Raw genomic sequence first — 15408 nt, 5'->3', positions numbered from 1 at the left:
GAATCACTGAGCCAGGGGGAGGAGAGCGTAGGGCTGACATGAGCACATTCTCTGCTATAGACTAAGGACTATACTGGATGACAAGTCTACCCTCTAGTGGTCAATGATTAGAAATACAGCAAATAAACAGGACAGAAAAAAAAATATTTTTTTTTGCAGTATAGCATTTGGATTCTTGCAATTTTAAGTTATACTACAAATTAATTGTAATGCATAAATCTAAACATAAATTACTAATACAATTATATGTATTTTTTATCAACATTTTATAAATGATAAAAGAATTTTATGAAAATATATAGATAGATAGCTAGATAGATAGAATATCCATCAATTATTTATCTATTATAGGATATTGTCATTATTGGATTCAAGAGCATCTTGGTATGTTTATTTTAGTAAAAAATATCTGCTTTACATTTATAATGAATAATACAATACAGAAATTATGTGTACAATTTTATAAATTCCTGTCAGATTTCCTAATGTGTCTTGCTAATTTCACACATATTGGAAAAAAGGAGATCCTGCGCCCCTCACTCTCAAACAAAATGGAGGTCAATATACTTTACTACTGAGCAGTGTAGCTGCAAATGTATCATAGATGCGATGTTCAAAATGCATCAGAAGCTGCATCCCCTTCCCTGTATCATTCTGTCTCTGTTTATATCCAGCTTCCCCCCTCCATGACTCCACTCTCCATAGAATTCTATGGAATGCAGTATGTAATGTCTTCTCTCTTTGCACAGACTTCTGTAGACTTTATCATGTCATACAAAAAAAAGAACATCCCAAAAGCAAAGTTGGAGAAAAACATTGAAAATAAATTCTAGCAGGATATTTTTCAAAGTTTCCTTTCTTTAGTTTTACAATATTTTAGTTACACCTTTGACAATAGATCTGGTGGCCTGAGGTTTCTCCTAGGCGGCACCATTTTGTTGCCCCCCCCTATAGTGGAATTTAGTTGCTCTCCGAGCCGGTTGTAAAACTGATAGCCGGCTCAGAGCTGGTTGTCAAATTGATAGCTGGCTCAGGGCTGGTTGTTAAACTGACTGCCGGTTCAGGGACCAAGTAATATTCCAGCTTTCATTCAGTTGTTCTTGGGTCTGTCTTTAAGGTTATGGATGGGACAGTATGCAGAGGGTGAGGAGGAGTGTGAGGAAAGGACACAGTACAAAGACTAGACACCAAAAGACTTTGGGTGGATAATATGGACACAGTATGAAGGATGTGACGCCAGTCACTACTCAATGTGATGCTAGTCACTACTCATAGATTTACCGTGAGGCAGGATAGTCAAGAGGTCCAGGGTCTGTACCAAGAGGCCTCGGAATAGACAAAGGGAGAAAAAAACATAGTCAGGTAGCAATCCTAGGTCAGAGTATCAGGAAGGTAGTGGATCAAGACAAAGGGGCAAGACAAACGATTGGTCAAAAGTAAATCTAAGGTGGCAACGGAGATCAAAATACTACTCAGAGCACAGAGCAAACACTCACACACCACTTGAGAAAAGGTACAATTGGCAATGGTCTGACAATTGTCAGAGTGTTAACTAACCTTGTAATCACCCAGAATGGATGATACCTGGAGGAGATTCCACAGACCCAGACAGATAGAACAGCTGATCTGTCATTCACAATGCTCACACCTCTGCTTAAGATTGGGAAGTAGAGCTGTCACTCACAATTTTGACAGCTCAGCAAGCCGTCGATCCCATAGGGCGGCAGAGCTGTCATTCACAGCGTCTATAGGACACCATGAGTGGTGGAATTGTGACAAAAGAATTGTGTGTGAGACAGTATACATGGGGTATGAAAACTGGGGACATAATTGAAGCTGAGCAGTATGGGGGACAAAATAGAGAGAGGGAAAAGTGGTGGGACACTGTGGATGGAAAATGTCAGGGCACAGTATATGGAACAATATGCAGAGGGGGAAAGTGTGAGGAGGGGCACATTGTAGATACTGGACAGTATGGAGGGATACAGTCTGAGGGGACCCTGTGAAGAAAGAGCTCAGTATGAAAAGTGGGCAGCATGGTGGAGGCACATAAGAAAATGACAGTGTGGCGTTTATAACTAATCAAGGGTAAGCAGTGTGGAGGTTTTAGCTAAAAAGAACAGATAGTGTGGAAGTTATAGCTAACGAGGATTGATAGTGTGATGGTTATAGCTAATAAATTTGCACAGTGTGGTGTTTGTAGCTAATAAGGGTGAACACTGTAGCAGTTATACTTCAGAAGTTATACTTCATAAGAGTGATAATATGATGGTTGTAGTTCATAAGGCAGGATGGTATGTAGACAATATTTTATAAGAGAGGACAGTGTGGAAGCTATGTACCATAAGAGCAACAGTCTGGGGGACATATTTTGTGCATGGAGCACAATGAGGGGCAATTATTTATTCAGGACCAAATCATAGTGCAGATATTTTTATTCAGGAGAATTATAATTGCACTAATTTTTAAGGGCACAGTGTCAGAATGTGCTGCACACAATTGAAGAAGTTGGAAGTCTGCAGAAATGAGCTTCGAATATGAAAAGTCATCATGGTGTCTGGACAAGATAGAAAAGAAAAAAAAGAGAAGGACTCCTATCATGGAAGAAGATGTCACCTATAAGGACCCCCAATGTAAATGTTTATTTGTGATGCTAACTATGTCTCATCAGTACTTTGGTTACTGTATTATCCACTGTCTGATGATGGCTGTTAACAAAAACTTTCAGTAATGCCTTACCATTGCTAAGGACATAATGCCAGTTGTAGGTTCATTAGATTCAATTTCAATATTAAAATCTATTTGTATCATCAGAAATATAACAATTTTTTCCTCAATAGATATTTTATAATAAATACCCATCAATCAATGGTAGTACATAGGAAGGTCTTATATAGAGGTGTATCTAGGTTTTCCTGCATCTGGGGCAAAAATCCGAAAAATCCATCCCATCCAATGCACAGGTTAAGTTTGAGTAGTCGTTATGTGACCGCTCATACGCCATTTCCACACTTAAAGTTACGTGCCAACTAGCTGAGTTGACATTGCAATTGATTGCTGTACTAAACCTTGCGATGTATTTATGGCTCTAGTGATGTATTCATGTACTGATGGTGTTTCTGGTGTTGTATATATGCCTATATACATGATGATGCTTCTAATGAATTATTCTTATACTGATGATGATTATGACGCTGTATATCTGTACTGATGGTGGTTTTGGTGCTAGTTTTATGTACTCTGTAATTGGTTCTGATCCTGTACACACAAAGCTATCCATAATAATCCAGATAATGTGATATATGGCTATGTTAATAACTTTTTGTGACTTCTGAAATGCTAGGAAATGCAACATTTATTATTTATGTAAAGAGCTTTAATTGTAAAATTAAACACTGTAGCATGCCAAATGCTAACATCGTTAATATACTCACTGCCGGGATTTGGCTCTGCTTGCCTATTTACAGCAGTCATCACATGAGCACTCATATGGGATTTTCAAATTTACAGTCATGTGCCAACTGGCTCTCCTCCTGCTTCTTTCAAAAAAGCAGAGACTGTAGTTTTTCACTGAGCATTGAGAGAATTAAGAACAGAAGCTAGTTGGCACGTAACTTTAAGTGTGGAAATGGCATATGAGCGGTCACATAAAGACTAGTCAAACTTAACCTGTACATTGGATGGGATGGATTTTTTGGATTTTTGCCCCAGATGCAGGAAAACCTAGATACACCTCTATATAAGACCTTCCTATGTACTACCATTGATGGGTATTTATTATAAAATATCTATTGAGGAAAAAATTGCTATATTTCTGATGATACAACTAAATTTTACTATTATAGAACTTATTGTTCTATAATATATATTATAAACTTATTGTTTATAGAAAACAATAAGCAATTAATAATTTCATAACCATATTAAATATCTCATGTTACAAAGAAAGAGACACTTATAACCACTGTCCATGAAAAAAAATGGCAGATATTGCTATGAAATATAAAAATAAAATTTACATAATGCAAAAGCATTAGATCGTCAATCACATAAGGCTGAGCTCAGACAAGTGTATGAAAAATAATCTATATTTTATCCAGAAAAAAAACAGACAATTTTTCAACAAGTCAAAACTACTTTCCTATATTAATAACTATTAATGATCTGTGAAAAATGTGTGATATACGAATGGTAAACCAAATGTTATCATTTTTTGTGCACCAATTGATAAATCTTGTGTGAATATGATACAATAAACAGATTAAAGTAATGCATGCTGTTTTTTTTTTTACATGCACACCATGTCCAAATACATGTAAATATATTCGTGTGTACTACCACATTGACATGCATTAGTCAGTTTGCTGTCCGCATGCTTCTCATTTTACATACAGACAGCACAAAGACATTTAATATTCTTCTCTGAACGAGTCCGAAAGCATACAATGGTTCAACCAGACATATTTAAGATGACTGGCAATCAAGAATCATATACAATTTTTATACTATTGGTGTCCTTTGTAGCAAGCCTTTAGGCACACACAAGCAGCCGGACCTGGATACAAATACTATCTTTGAACCCTGTAAGTTATGCAAAAGACAGAGGCTAATGACTTTTTTAAGATAAGTTAATAATTCTCAAAGTTATACAAAAAACAGAAAGCAAAAAAATATCATATAGGGTACTTTCACTTAAAGTTAAAGTTTAACTATTTATTATCTCAACAAACCATAGTATTAAGACTTACATTGTTTGCATCATTCGATGAATTACCCTCAGGTGAGGCTTCTTGATATATATCCTTTAATTGAGGATAATTTAGAGGCTGCACAATACTGAAATCTTGTTGCTCCAGGGCTGGGGGTAAATTAGTTTGGTAACTCTGCCCCTGGGATCCTGGAGGAACCATTCTGACCTCCATGTATTTTAAGGTCCCATCTGTGTTCAGGTACAGAGCTGGCTGATACTGATCTGTGTAGGATTTGGATTGGGATCCACCAAGAATACAGCAACTACTGCTGTAATCATAACTGTCCTTCCTCAGACATTTCACCAATAATATCATGAAGGTGACAAGTGACACTAAGCTGATGGCCACTAGGGAGACGATTAGATACAGAGTCATATCAGATGGGGGTTTGGAATTGGTCAGGAAGTCTCCAGATTTTGGTCTTTCCACTATAACCTCATCCGCTATACTGACAAGTACAGTTACTGTGGTGGATAATGGAGGAGTCCCCTGATCACTGATAGAAATGACAAGTTGTTGCTCCACGCTCTCGGTCTCCTGTAATCCTCTTACAGTTCTCACCTCTCCTGTGAGTTTAGATACTTGAAATGATGAATAATTGATGGGATCAATGAGAGTAAACACCAACCAGGCATTGTGACCAGAGTCCAGATCCACTGCAGATAGTTTTGTCACCAGATATCCAGCACTTGTAGACCTGGGAATCCTCTCTAGGACAATGAGGTCCTCAGAGTGCTCTGGATACAGCAGAGAGGGGGGATTGTCATTTGTATCCAGAATGAAGATAAAGATGAGGACAGTGGAAGATAACTGTGGAGATCCTGAGTCTTCTACCTTTATGGTGATTTGTAAAACCTGGATCTGCTCATAGTCAAAGGATCGCTGAGCATATATATTCCCATCATTAGAATGAATGTACACAAAGGAGGAGACAGAGGAGCCGTCAATCTGACTCTCAACTATGGAGTAAACCAGATCAGAATTAACCCCCTCATCTAGGTCAGTAGCAGATACTGTACATAGAAGAGTCCCGGGGTCACTGTTCTCCTTAATGAAAGCATTATAAGTAGACTGTGTGAACACTGGAGCATTATCATTAATATCTGACACCCCAAGGGTGATGCTTATTTTGCTGTATAGAGGAGGAGACCCTAAATCAGAGGCTGTCAGCTCTATGGTGTATTGGGGGGCTTCCTCTCTATCCAGATTACCATCTGTGACCAATGCATGGTGATTTTTAAGATATCTAATTTTAAAAGGCACATTTGGTGATAAATCCAGTTTAATTTCTCCATTTTTCCCAGAATCTTTGTCTATCACATTAATGAATCCTACGATATCCCCAAACGGAGAATTTTCTGGAATATCATTAGCCAATGAGGTAAATGTAATTTCTGGCCGATTGTCATTTACATCTTTTATTTCCACTTGAACCATACAATTACCCTGTAAATTGGGAAATCCTTTGTCGATGGCTTTGATAGATAATTCATAGAAGCTTTGTTCTTCAAAATCCACATGTCCCTTAATATAAATCTCCCCATTTTGCTCATTTAGAGAAAATATTTCCTGAGCAGATTCAAATGTGTGATCGTCTAAAGAAAACTGTATTTCACCATTTGCTCCGTCATCCTGATCTGTTGCATTTAATGTTAATATCACAGTTTTCAGTGGGAGATTTTCCCTTATGCTGATCTTATAAACCGACTGATTAAAGACTGGAGGATTATCATTAATATCTAATACAACGATTGTTATTCTGCAGGTCCCTGATCTGGCCGGTTCTCCTCCATCAATAGCTGTGAGAATCAGGTTATGTTCTTGCTTTTCTTCTCTATCTAAAACCTTTTCTAGTATCAGCTGAGGGATGAGCGTTCCATCTTTACGATTCTTCACAGACAATGAGAAATAAGGATTTGTATTCAGTGTATACTGACTGACACCATTCACACCGGCATCTAAATCCTTTGCAATCAGTAAAGCAAATTGAGCACCAGGACTTGCTACTAATTCAGTTATTTTAATAATGCGATCAGTAGATAAGAATGTGGGAGAATTATCATTAATATCCAGAATCTCTATTTCTAGAGTAAAAAGCTCCACAGGATTCTCAGCCACAACCTCTATCTGCAGTAAACAGCGGGGACTAGATCCACTCAGGCTCTCCCTATCAATCCTGTCCTTCACAACCAGCCCTCCATTTGCCTGATTTACACTGAAATGTCTTTGGTATTTCTCAGATCTCAGATGTATCCTGCGCTGAGAGATCTCTGCACGTTTTATCCCCAGATCCTGAGCTACATTTCCTACCAATGTCCACGGCTCAGACTCCTCAACAATAGAATAACGAAGCTGCCCAGAGACCCAGCCCCAGCTACAAAGGAGAAAGGAGCAGACTACTTGCCATTTCCAGCACTGACAAAAGCCTCTGATGTCCATATCTTATGTGATTGTCTTGATATTTGATGTCATGTAGATCCTGTGTAATCCAAGCTGCATGAGGATCATGAATTTATCTGTCAATATTCCCAAAAAGATAATCCATCTGAAGAAAATACAGATCCACAACGCTCTCATCAGAGCTGCAGCTCTTCTTTGTGTGAGAGACGATGGGAGGGTGAATCACTGAGCCAGGGGGAGGAGAGCGCAGGGCTGACATGAGCACATTCTCTGCTATGGACTAAAGAATCTACTGGATGACAAGTCTACCCTCTAGTGGCCAATGGTTAGAAATGCAGAAAATAAGTGAAATATGAAGTATTTGAAGTACAGAGCTATATTCTATGAAGTCTAGCAATCTATTTTAGCACCAAATAATTTAAACTACAAATGACATTAATAAAAAAGTATGAATAGATATTATTGATGCTCAGTTATTTTTAACAACAGTTTTGTTTAGTTATTAAAACAATGACATTTTTATAAGTAGAAAATGATAAAAAAAACAGATAGATCAATGAACAGATATATTGATAGATATAAATAAGTTCCAAAAAAGCACTGTTTATTTACCCATGTTCAATGCAAAATTTCAGCTCACATCTGAAACAGAGCTAATTCGTTCTCATATACTGCCTGAGTTGCCTTTTTTTTTAAATGTACAGTTCCTAATGTATATATCTGGTAACATTCTAAATCCTAATGTTTTCAACATCATAATTGTTATCTTTCTTGCAATTATCTTGTTTTTCTTTCCTAGCAATCATGTTGCAAGATCAATGAAGCTGCCGTGCAAATTGTTAAAAAACTCTATTATGAAAGAAATGTTAAAAGGATTGTGTAATCTAATATTTTTTACTACTTAAAACCATATTTTAAAACATATTCTTTCATGTCTAAATTGTTTTCATTTTCTGATTGCAGAATTTTATTTTACATTTATATCAAGATGATGGGTCTGATTACGTTGATGTTATTAGTGCCTCCCAATTTACTTTGGCTATGTAATTTACCATGCAAATAGACAGCATGTATAAAACTCTTTCTTAACACGTCAGGATGACAATCAGAATGTCAGATATTAAAAGTAAAACATCCCTGTAGTTTGTGTGCTAACTAAACATAATTTTAAAAAAAAATTCTACTGCTCCTGGGATTTGAACCCAGAACCTGCTGTTTTAGATGCTAAGGTTTTACCATTCAGCCATCAGGCCAAGTGATAATGACTGGCAGTTTTTTTTTGGCTTATGGGATTAACCATGAAAAATGTCAGGGTATCTAAAAGTCATTGTAATTTTTATTCTGATGTGTGAAGAAAGTCAGATATCAAACTCAGACATCAAAGTCACAAATCATTTGAATCTGGCTTGCTGGCAGTCTGTGTATAAGTCCCACTGAGTTTCAGACAGGTTTGTACTGAAAATCACATAACCAAACAGAACTCATAAGTTTCATCAACTGAGTGTAAAGCTCAATGGTAAGTGCACTGGCTTCTAGACAGAGTTTCGGGTTCAAGCACCACAGCAAACCGTGACTCTTTTTTATTATTATCAGTTGTAAAAGTCAGATTTCAAAGTCACATATCAAAGTCAGTTCTCAAACAGCGTATTTAGCCTCAAACTGACATTATTCTGATGTTTGACTTTGATATCTGATCATGTCCTAAAATGGACACTGTACACATATTCGACCATTATTAATGGGTATGTATTAGAAAATATCCATACAGCCAATATTTGCTGTGTTTTTGCTGATGCAACTAGATTTTACCATAATGGAATTTTTTTCATAAAGGAATATACAATTATTACTTTAGTAAACATCAAAATTATCTTATATCATAATAAAAGAGCCTAAAAAGATACATCAACTCTGCCCATAATAATATAGCAGATCTTAATACAAAATTAGAAAACAAGAATAAAACATTGCCTTTGCAATAGATTATCAACCCCGAAAATAATATAATGGTCCAAATAAACACTTTAAAGAAGTGCTCCCATTATAATTTTTATTGGCTAAAATTGTGTATGTAGTGTAGTGCGGGTGCATTAATGTGCTCAATAATCGTTATATTCCTCAGATTCCAGCTCCATTCCTCTTCTCACTCATGTCATTGCGTTTGATTTGTAAGTTGCTTTTACAATGCAAGCTTATGGAGCATCATTCTGATGTTAAATAGAATTACACTGTAAAAGTGACTTCTGTCTCACACAAAAGCCCAGTGTGAGCCAGAAGTCAGAATTGCATTCACGTCAATGAAAAAAGGATCTGAAGGATACTGGAAACTGGTTACTCATTAATTGTTGAGAATATTAATGCACCTACACTACAATACATATATATTTATACAGGCAAATCCACTAAAAAGTTATATGGAAGCATTTCTTTATGACAAGCCATCATAATTCATATACTATTATTTGTACTTTTGGCCTCCTATATTGCAGTCCATTGAGTACATTCAAGAAGCAGGAACTGGGTGTAACAACAATGTCCAAGCCCCAAAAATGTATGCACCTCAAAGAAGCAAATTATTTTGATAATATCAATCAAACACTGGATGTAATAAAATTAGTATGTGGAAATTTATTATATACTATAACTAATATTGCATATTAGACTTCTAAACTAATTATAATCTAATTATACTATAATATTAGGACTTACATTGTTTGGATCATTTGATGAATTCCCCTCTGATGAGACTTCTTGATATATATCCTTTAATTGAGGATAATTTTGAGGCTGCACAATGCTAAAATCTTGTTGTTCCGGGCCTGGGGGTAAATTAGTTTGATAGCTCTGCCCCTGGGATCCTGGAGGAACCATCCCTACCTCCATGTATTTTAAGGTCCCGTCTGTGTTCAGGTACAGAGCCGGCTGATACTGATCTGTGTAGGATTTGGATTGGGATCCACCAAGAATACAGCAACTACTGCTGTAATCATAACTGTCCTTCCGCAGACATTTCACCAATAATATCATGAAGGTGACAAGTGACACTAAGCTGATGGCCACTAGGGAGACGATTAGATAAAGAGTCATATCTGATGGGGGTTTGGAATTGGTCAGGAAGTCTCCAGATTTTGGTCTTTCCACTATAACCTCATCCGCTATACTGACAAGTACAGTCACTGTGGTGGATAATGGAGGAGTCCCCTGATCACTGATAGAAATGACAAGTTGTTGCTCCATGTTCTCGGTCTCTAGTAATCCTCTTACAGTTCTCACCTCTCCTGTGAGTTTAGACACTTGAAATGAGGAATAATTGATGGGGTCAATGAGAGTAAACACCAACCAGGCATTGTGACCAGAGTCCAGATCCACTGCGGACAGTTTAGTCACCAGATATCCAGCACTTGTAGACTTGGGAATCCTCTCTTGGACAATGAGGTCCTCAGAGTGCTCTGGATACAGTAGAGAGGGGGGATTGTCATTTGTATCGAGAATGAAGATAAAGACGAGGACAGTGGAAGATAACTGTGGAGATCCTGAGTCCTCTACCTTTATGGTGATTTGTAATACCTGGATCTGCTCATAGTCAAAGGATCGCTGAGTATATATATTCCCATCATTAGAATGAATGTACACAAAGGAGGAGACAGAGGAGCCATCAATCTGACTCTCAACTATAGAGTAAACCAGAGTAGAATTAACCCCCTCATCTAGGTCAGTAGCAGATACTGTACATAGAAGAGTCCCGGGGTCACTGTTCTCCTTAATGAAAGCATTATAAGTAGACTGTGTGAACACTGGAGCATTATCATTAATATCTGACACCCCGAGGATGACGCTTATTTTACTGTATAAACAAGGAGACCCTAAATCAGAGGCTGTCAGCTCTATGGTATATTGGGGGGTTTCCTCTCTATTCAGATTCCCATCTGTGACCACAGTATAGCGATTTTTTAGATATCTAATTTTAAAAGGCACATTTGGTGATAAATCCAGTCTTATTTCTCCATTTTTCCCAGAATCTTTGTCTCTCACATGAACATATCCTACAACATCCCCAAATGGAGCATTTTCTGGAATATGATTAGCCACTGAAGTAAATGTAATTTCTGGCCGATTGTCATTTACATCTTTTATTTCCACTTGAACCATACAATTACCCTGTAAATTGGGAAATCCTTTGTCTATGGCTTTGATGGACAACTCATAAAAGCTTTTTTCTTCAAAATCCACAAGTCCCTTAATATAAATCTCCCCATTTTGCTCATTTAGAGAAAAAATTTCTAGAGCAGATTCAGATGTATGACCATCAAAGTAAAACTGAATTTCACCATTTGCTCCGTCATCCTGATCTGATGCATTAAGTGTTAATATTACAGTGTCCAAAGGCAGATTTTCCCTAATGCTGATTTTATAAACCGACTGATTAAAGACTGGAGGATTATCATTAATATCTAATACAGCGATTGTTATTCTGCAGGTCCCTGATCTGGCCGGTTCTCCTCCATCAATAGCTGTGAGAATGAGGTTATGTTCTTGTTTTTCTTCTCTATCTAAAACCTTTTCTAGTATCAGCTGAGGGATGAGCGTTCCATCCTTACGATTCTTCACAGACAATGAGAAATAAGGATTTGTATTCAGTGTATACTGACTGACACCATTCTCACCAACATCTAAATCCTTTGCAATCTCTAAAGCAAATTGAGCACCGGGACCTGAAAATATTTCTGAGATTTTAATAATGTGATCAATACATGAGAATGTGGGAGAATTATCATTAATATCCAGAATCTCTATTTCTAGAGTAAAAAGCTCCACAGGATCCTCAGCCACAACCTCTATCTGCAGTAAACAGCTGGGACTAGATCCACACAGGCTCTCCCTATCAATCCTGTCCTTCACAACCAGCCCTCTATTTGCCTGATTTACACTGAAATGTCTTTGGTATTTCTCAGATCTCAGATGTATCCTGCGCTGAGAGATCTCTGCATGTTTTATCCCCAGATCCTGAGCTACATTTCCTACCAATGTCCCCGGCTCAGACTCCTCAACAATAGAATAACGAAGCTGCCCAGAGACCCAGCCCCAGCTACAAAGGAGAAAGGAGCAGACTACTTGCCATTTCCAGCACTGACAAAAGCCTCTGATGTCCATATCTTATGTGATTGTCTTGATATTTGATGTCATGTAGATCCTGTGAAATCCAAGCTGCATGAGGAACATGAATTTATCTGTCCATATTCCCAAAAAGATAATCCATCTGAAGAAAATACAGATCCACACGGCTCTCATCAGAGCAGCAGCTCTTCTTTGTGTGAGAGACGATGGGAGGGTGAATCACTGAGCCAGGGGGAGGAGAGCGCAGGGCTGACATGAGCACATTCTCTGCTATAGACTAAGGAATCTACTGGATGACAAGTCTACCCTCTAGTGGCGAATGGTTAGTAATACAGTAAATAAGTAGAACATAAAAGTATTTGCAGTATAGACTTGCATTCTAGTAATTCTAGCAATTTATTTCAGTATTAAATATATTGTACGTCAAAATATCCTTGACAAAAATGTAAACAGATATACATATAATAGTTTTAGCAATTATTAAAATGTATAGGTTTTTAAAGCTAGTGTAAGTGTAATTTTAATATGAACCAATCTTTTTGTTTATTTTTTAGTACTGTCATTAATTGGATCATTGAGCATCTTGTTATGAACAATTTCTAAGTAGTTTTTTGTATTTAAAATGTGTAATTGAAAACATAAATGGACCTTAAAATAATATCATCATCCTTCAATTCTCCTACGACTTTACACAATAAGTTACTCTATGATATACATTTAAGATTGTCATGTTGAGTATTGCCATCATTGTAAAGAAATATGCAGCTAATTGTTCTTATGACATTATACCTGTCTCGGTTACAAAGTATGGCTCTGTCTTAAACTTTAAAACAATATACTGAAACATACTGCTCCATATCTAATGTTCTTATTTCTTGATTGTCATTTTTTTGCCTTATTATCTACACATTATTATGGGTTGATCATCTTCCCTGATCTGCACGCTCCTAGCTATGAATAGCAGATCAGAGATTTGCTTTACAGCAGCTTTATGGCAAAAACTGAATTTTTCTGTTGTTGGCCTATTGACTTATGAGAGAGTGTTGTGGGCATTACCTGTGAGAGATTACTGTGCAGGAATGAGGAGAATGTTTTCTGTCCGTTGCTTTGTATTAAATTTGTTGTGTTTTCATTTTCTTTAAAAGACAGTGTCAGCATCAGCCTATGAGGATGCTCAGTGGCCAGTGTAAAACAGGAATATTTCAGGAACTCTTTTTGAGTTTGGATAGAGACACACAAAAATAAAAATATGTCACCAAAAACTGAAAAAAATAAAATAAAATAAAAATTGATTGAAATAATAGATCATTTTCTTCAGCTTGATTATCTTTAAGGAGTGCTACTGTCATAATAAGGCAAGAGGCCAAAATATTTATCAACCAGGTAACTGATATTGATTCATTGGAAATAACATTTTAGTTCTTGTCATTATACTGTATAACTTGCATCGGTCATTTTTAGCCAATGTTCCCACTTGCACCTTTAAATGGGTTTTCCCACAAACAAAAGTTCATTTTAACCAATAGATCTTAGAATAATAATAAGTTCCACAATTGGATGTGCTGAGATAATCTTATAAATGTGCCCCTGCTGTGTACTGTTTAATGGCTGTGTCTGACCGTACAGGAACATGGTCTGATCATACCACATCTCCTAGGCGGGGGTGGGGGGGAGCAAAAGAGTATACAGACATTACAGCAGGGGATCACAGCTGATTCTTTCTTTGAGGTAAAACATAGTTTAAAAACAGGCAGTGAAATGTTTTACCTCACAAAAAGAATCCACTACGATCCCCTGCTGTAATGTCTGTATACTCTTTTGCTTCCCCCCCCCATCCAAGAGATGTGGTATGATCAGACCATGTTCCTGCACGGTAAGTCACCGCCATTACACAGTACACAGCAGGGGCACATTTATAAGATTATCTCAGCACAGGAACATTTTATTTAAACACATCTCATTTTGGAAGTTATTATTATTCCAAGATCGATTGATTAAAATGAACTTTTCTTTGTGGAAAAACCCCTTTAATTTCTATTAATCTACTAAGAACTCAGTTTATTTTCGATCCTATCTGAAGTGGTTTCTCTAATACATTGAACAGTTAAAGAAAGGAGGAGATCCTTCTCCCCAATCTCTCTGCAGCACCTTCTCAGAAGCAATAGCAGTATGGATGACATGTTAACCCCTTTCCAACCTTGTCAGTAATAGTATGTAGCTGCACCCTGGGCCTATTGCGCCAGCTATGTACTATTATGCGTGATACGATCGTGCCCGCACACAAGTGGTGAGGGCGATTGCCACCGGGTGTCAGCTGATTTTCACAGCTGACACCCAGTGCTATGTGCCAGGAGCGGTCCTGCACCACTGCTTGCACATTAATCCCCACAATGCTGTGATCAAAGTTGATCACAGCATTGCGGGGGCAAGGGGAGGTAAGCGCTGATACGTACCTCCTTTGCCGGTGTCTCATGCTGTCTGCGGCGGCTCCCGAATGTTGTCATGGTGACCTGATGCCGTCATGACAACATCCGGGTCACCAGACAGAAGGAAGTTACTTTGTTCATGCGCAGTGCATGACCAAAGTAACTTCTCCCTGTGCAGCGCTGACAGGCTGCATAGCATGGGGAGCTGCTGCTCTCTATGCTATACAGCAAATCAGTCTGCAAAAAGTGAAAGTCCCATAGTGGGGCAAAGTGTAAAAGTAAAAAAAGTGCCAGAAAGTGAAAAAAATAAAAATATATTGTAAAAATATTTAAAAAAAATTAAGAAATAATCTCCAAAAAATAAAAATATATTGTACCCATAATATTTATTTATTATGAAAAAAAGAAATAAACCAATAAAAGTACACATGTTTTGTATTGCCGCGCCCTGAACAACCTGACCTATAAAACTGTCCCACTAGTTAACCCCTTTAGTGAACACGGTAAAAAAAATAAATAAAAAACGATGCAACAAACAATGCTTTATCATCCTAAAACCAAACAAAAAATGGAATAAAACACAATCAAAAAGACAAATGCAAATAAAATTGGTACTGATAAAAACGTCATCTTGCCCCGCAAAAAACAAGCCGCCATACAGCTCCATCAGCCGAAAAATAAAAACGTTATAGCTCACAGAATAAAGCAATCCAAAA

The 15408-nt window shown here is 37.3% G+C and overlaps 1 protein-coding gene across 27 annotated transcripts in view; it reads right to left on the bottom strand.

Moving 5' to 3' along the window:
- LOC141164440 (protocadherin gamma-C5-like) overlaps positions 1–15408 on the bottom strand; it is a 533108-nt gene that overhangs the window by 199436 nt on the left and 318264 nt on the right. For 2 of the 27 annotated variants that reach the window (XM_073649680.1, XM_073649697.1), the window contains exon 1: positions 9861–12468. The exons of 23 other annotated variants lie outside the window; for them this stretch is intronic. In XM_073649680.1, the coding sequence (XP_073505781.1) occupies positions 9861–12302 (2442 nt within the window). In that variant the 5' untranslated portion in view covers positions 12303–12468. Of the gene's footprint in view, positions 1–4748; positions 7352–9860; positions 12469–15408 lie in introns of those variants that run through there. 2 more of the 27 variants (XM_073649687.1, XM_073649704.1) reach the window with 1 other exon arrangement.

This window comes from Phyllobates terribilis, unplaced genomic scaffold (genome assembly GCF_046119375.1).
Source record: "Phyllobates terribilis strain yellow unplaced genomic scaffold, ASM4611937v1 Scaffold_10__3_contigs__length_209671492, whole genome shotgun sequence".
In the NCBI taxonomy this organism is placed as follows: domain Eukaryota; kingdom Metazoa; phylum Chordata; class Amphibia; order Anura; family Dendrobatidae; genus Phyllobates; species Phyllobates terribilis.
Note: the sequence above shows the minus strand (reverse complement) of the source record. Positions and strands in the feature narration are given on the sequence as shown.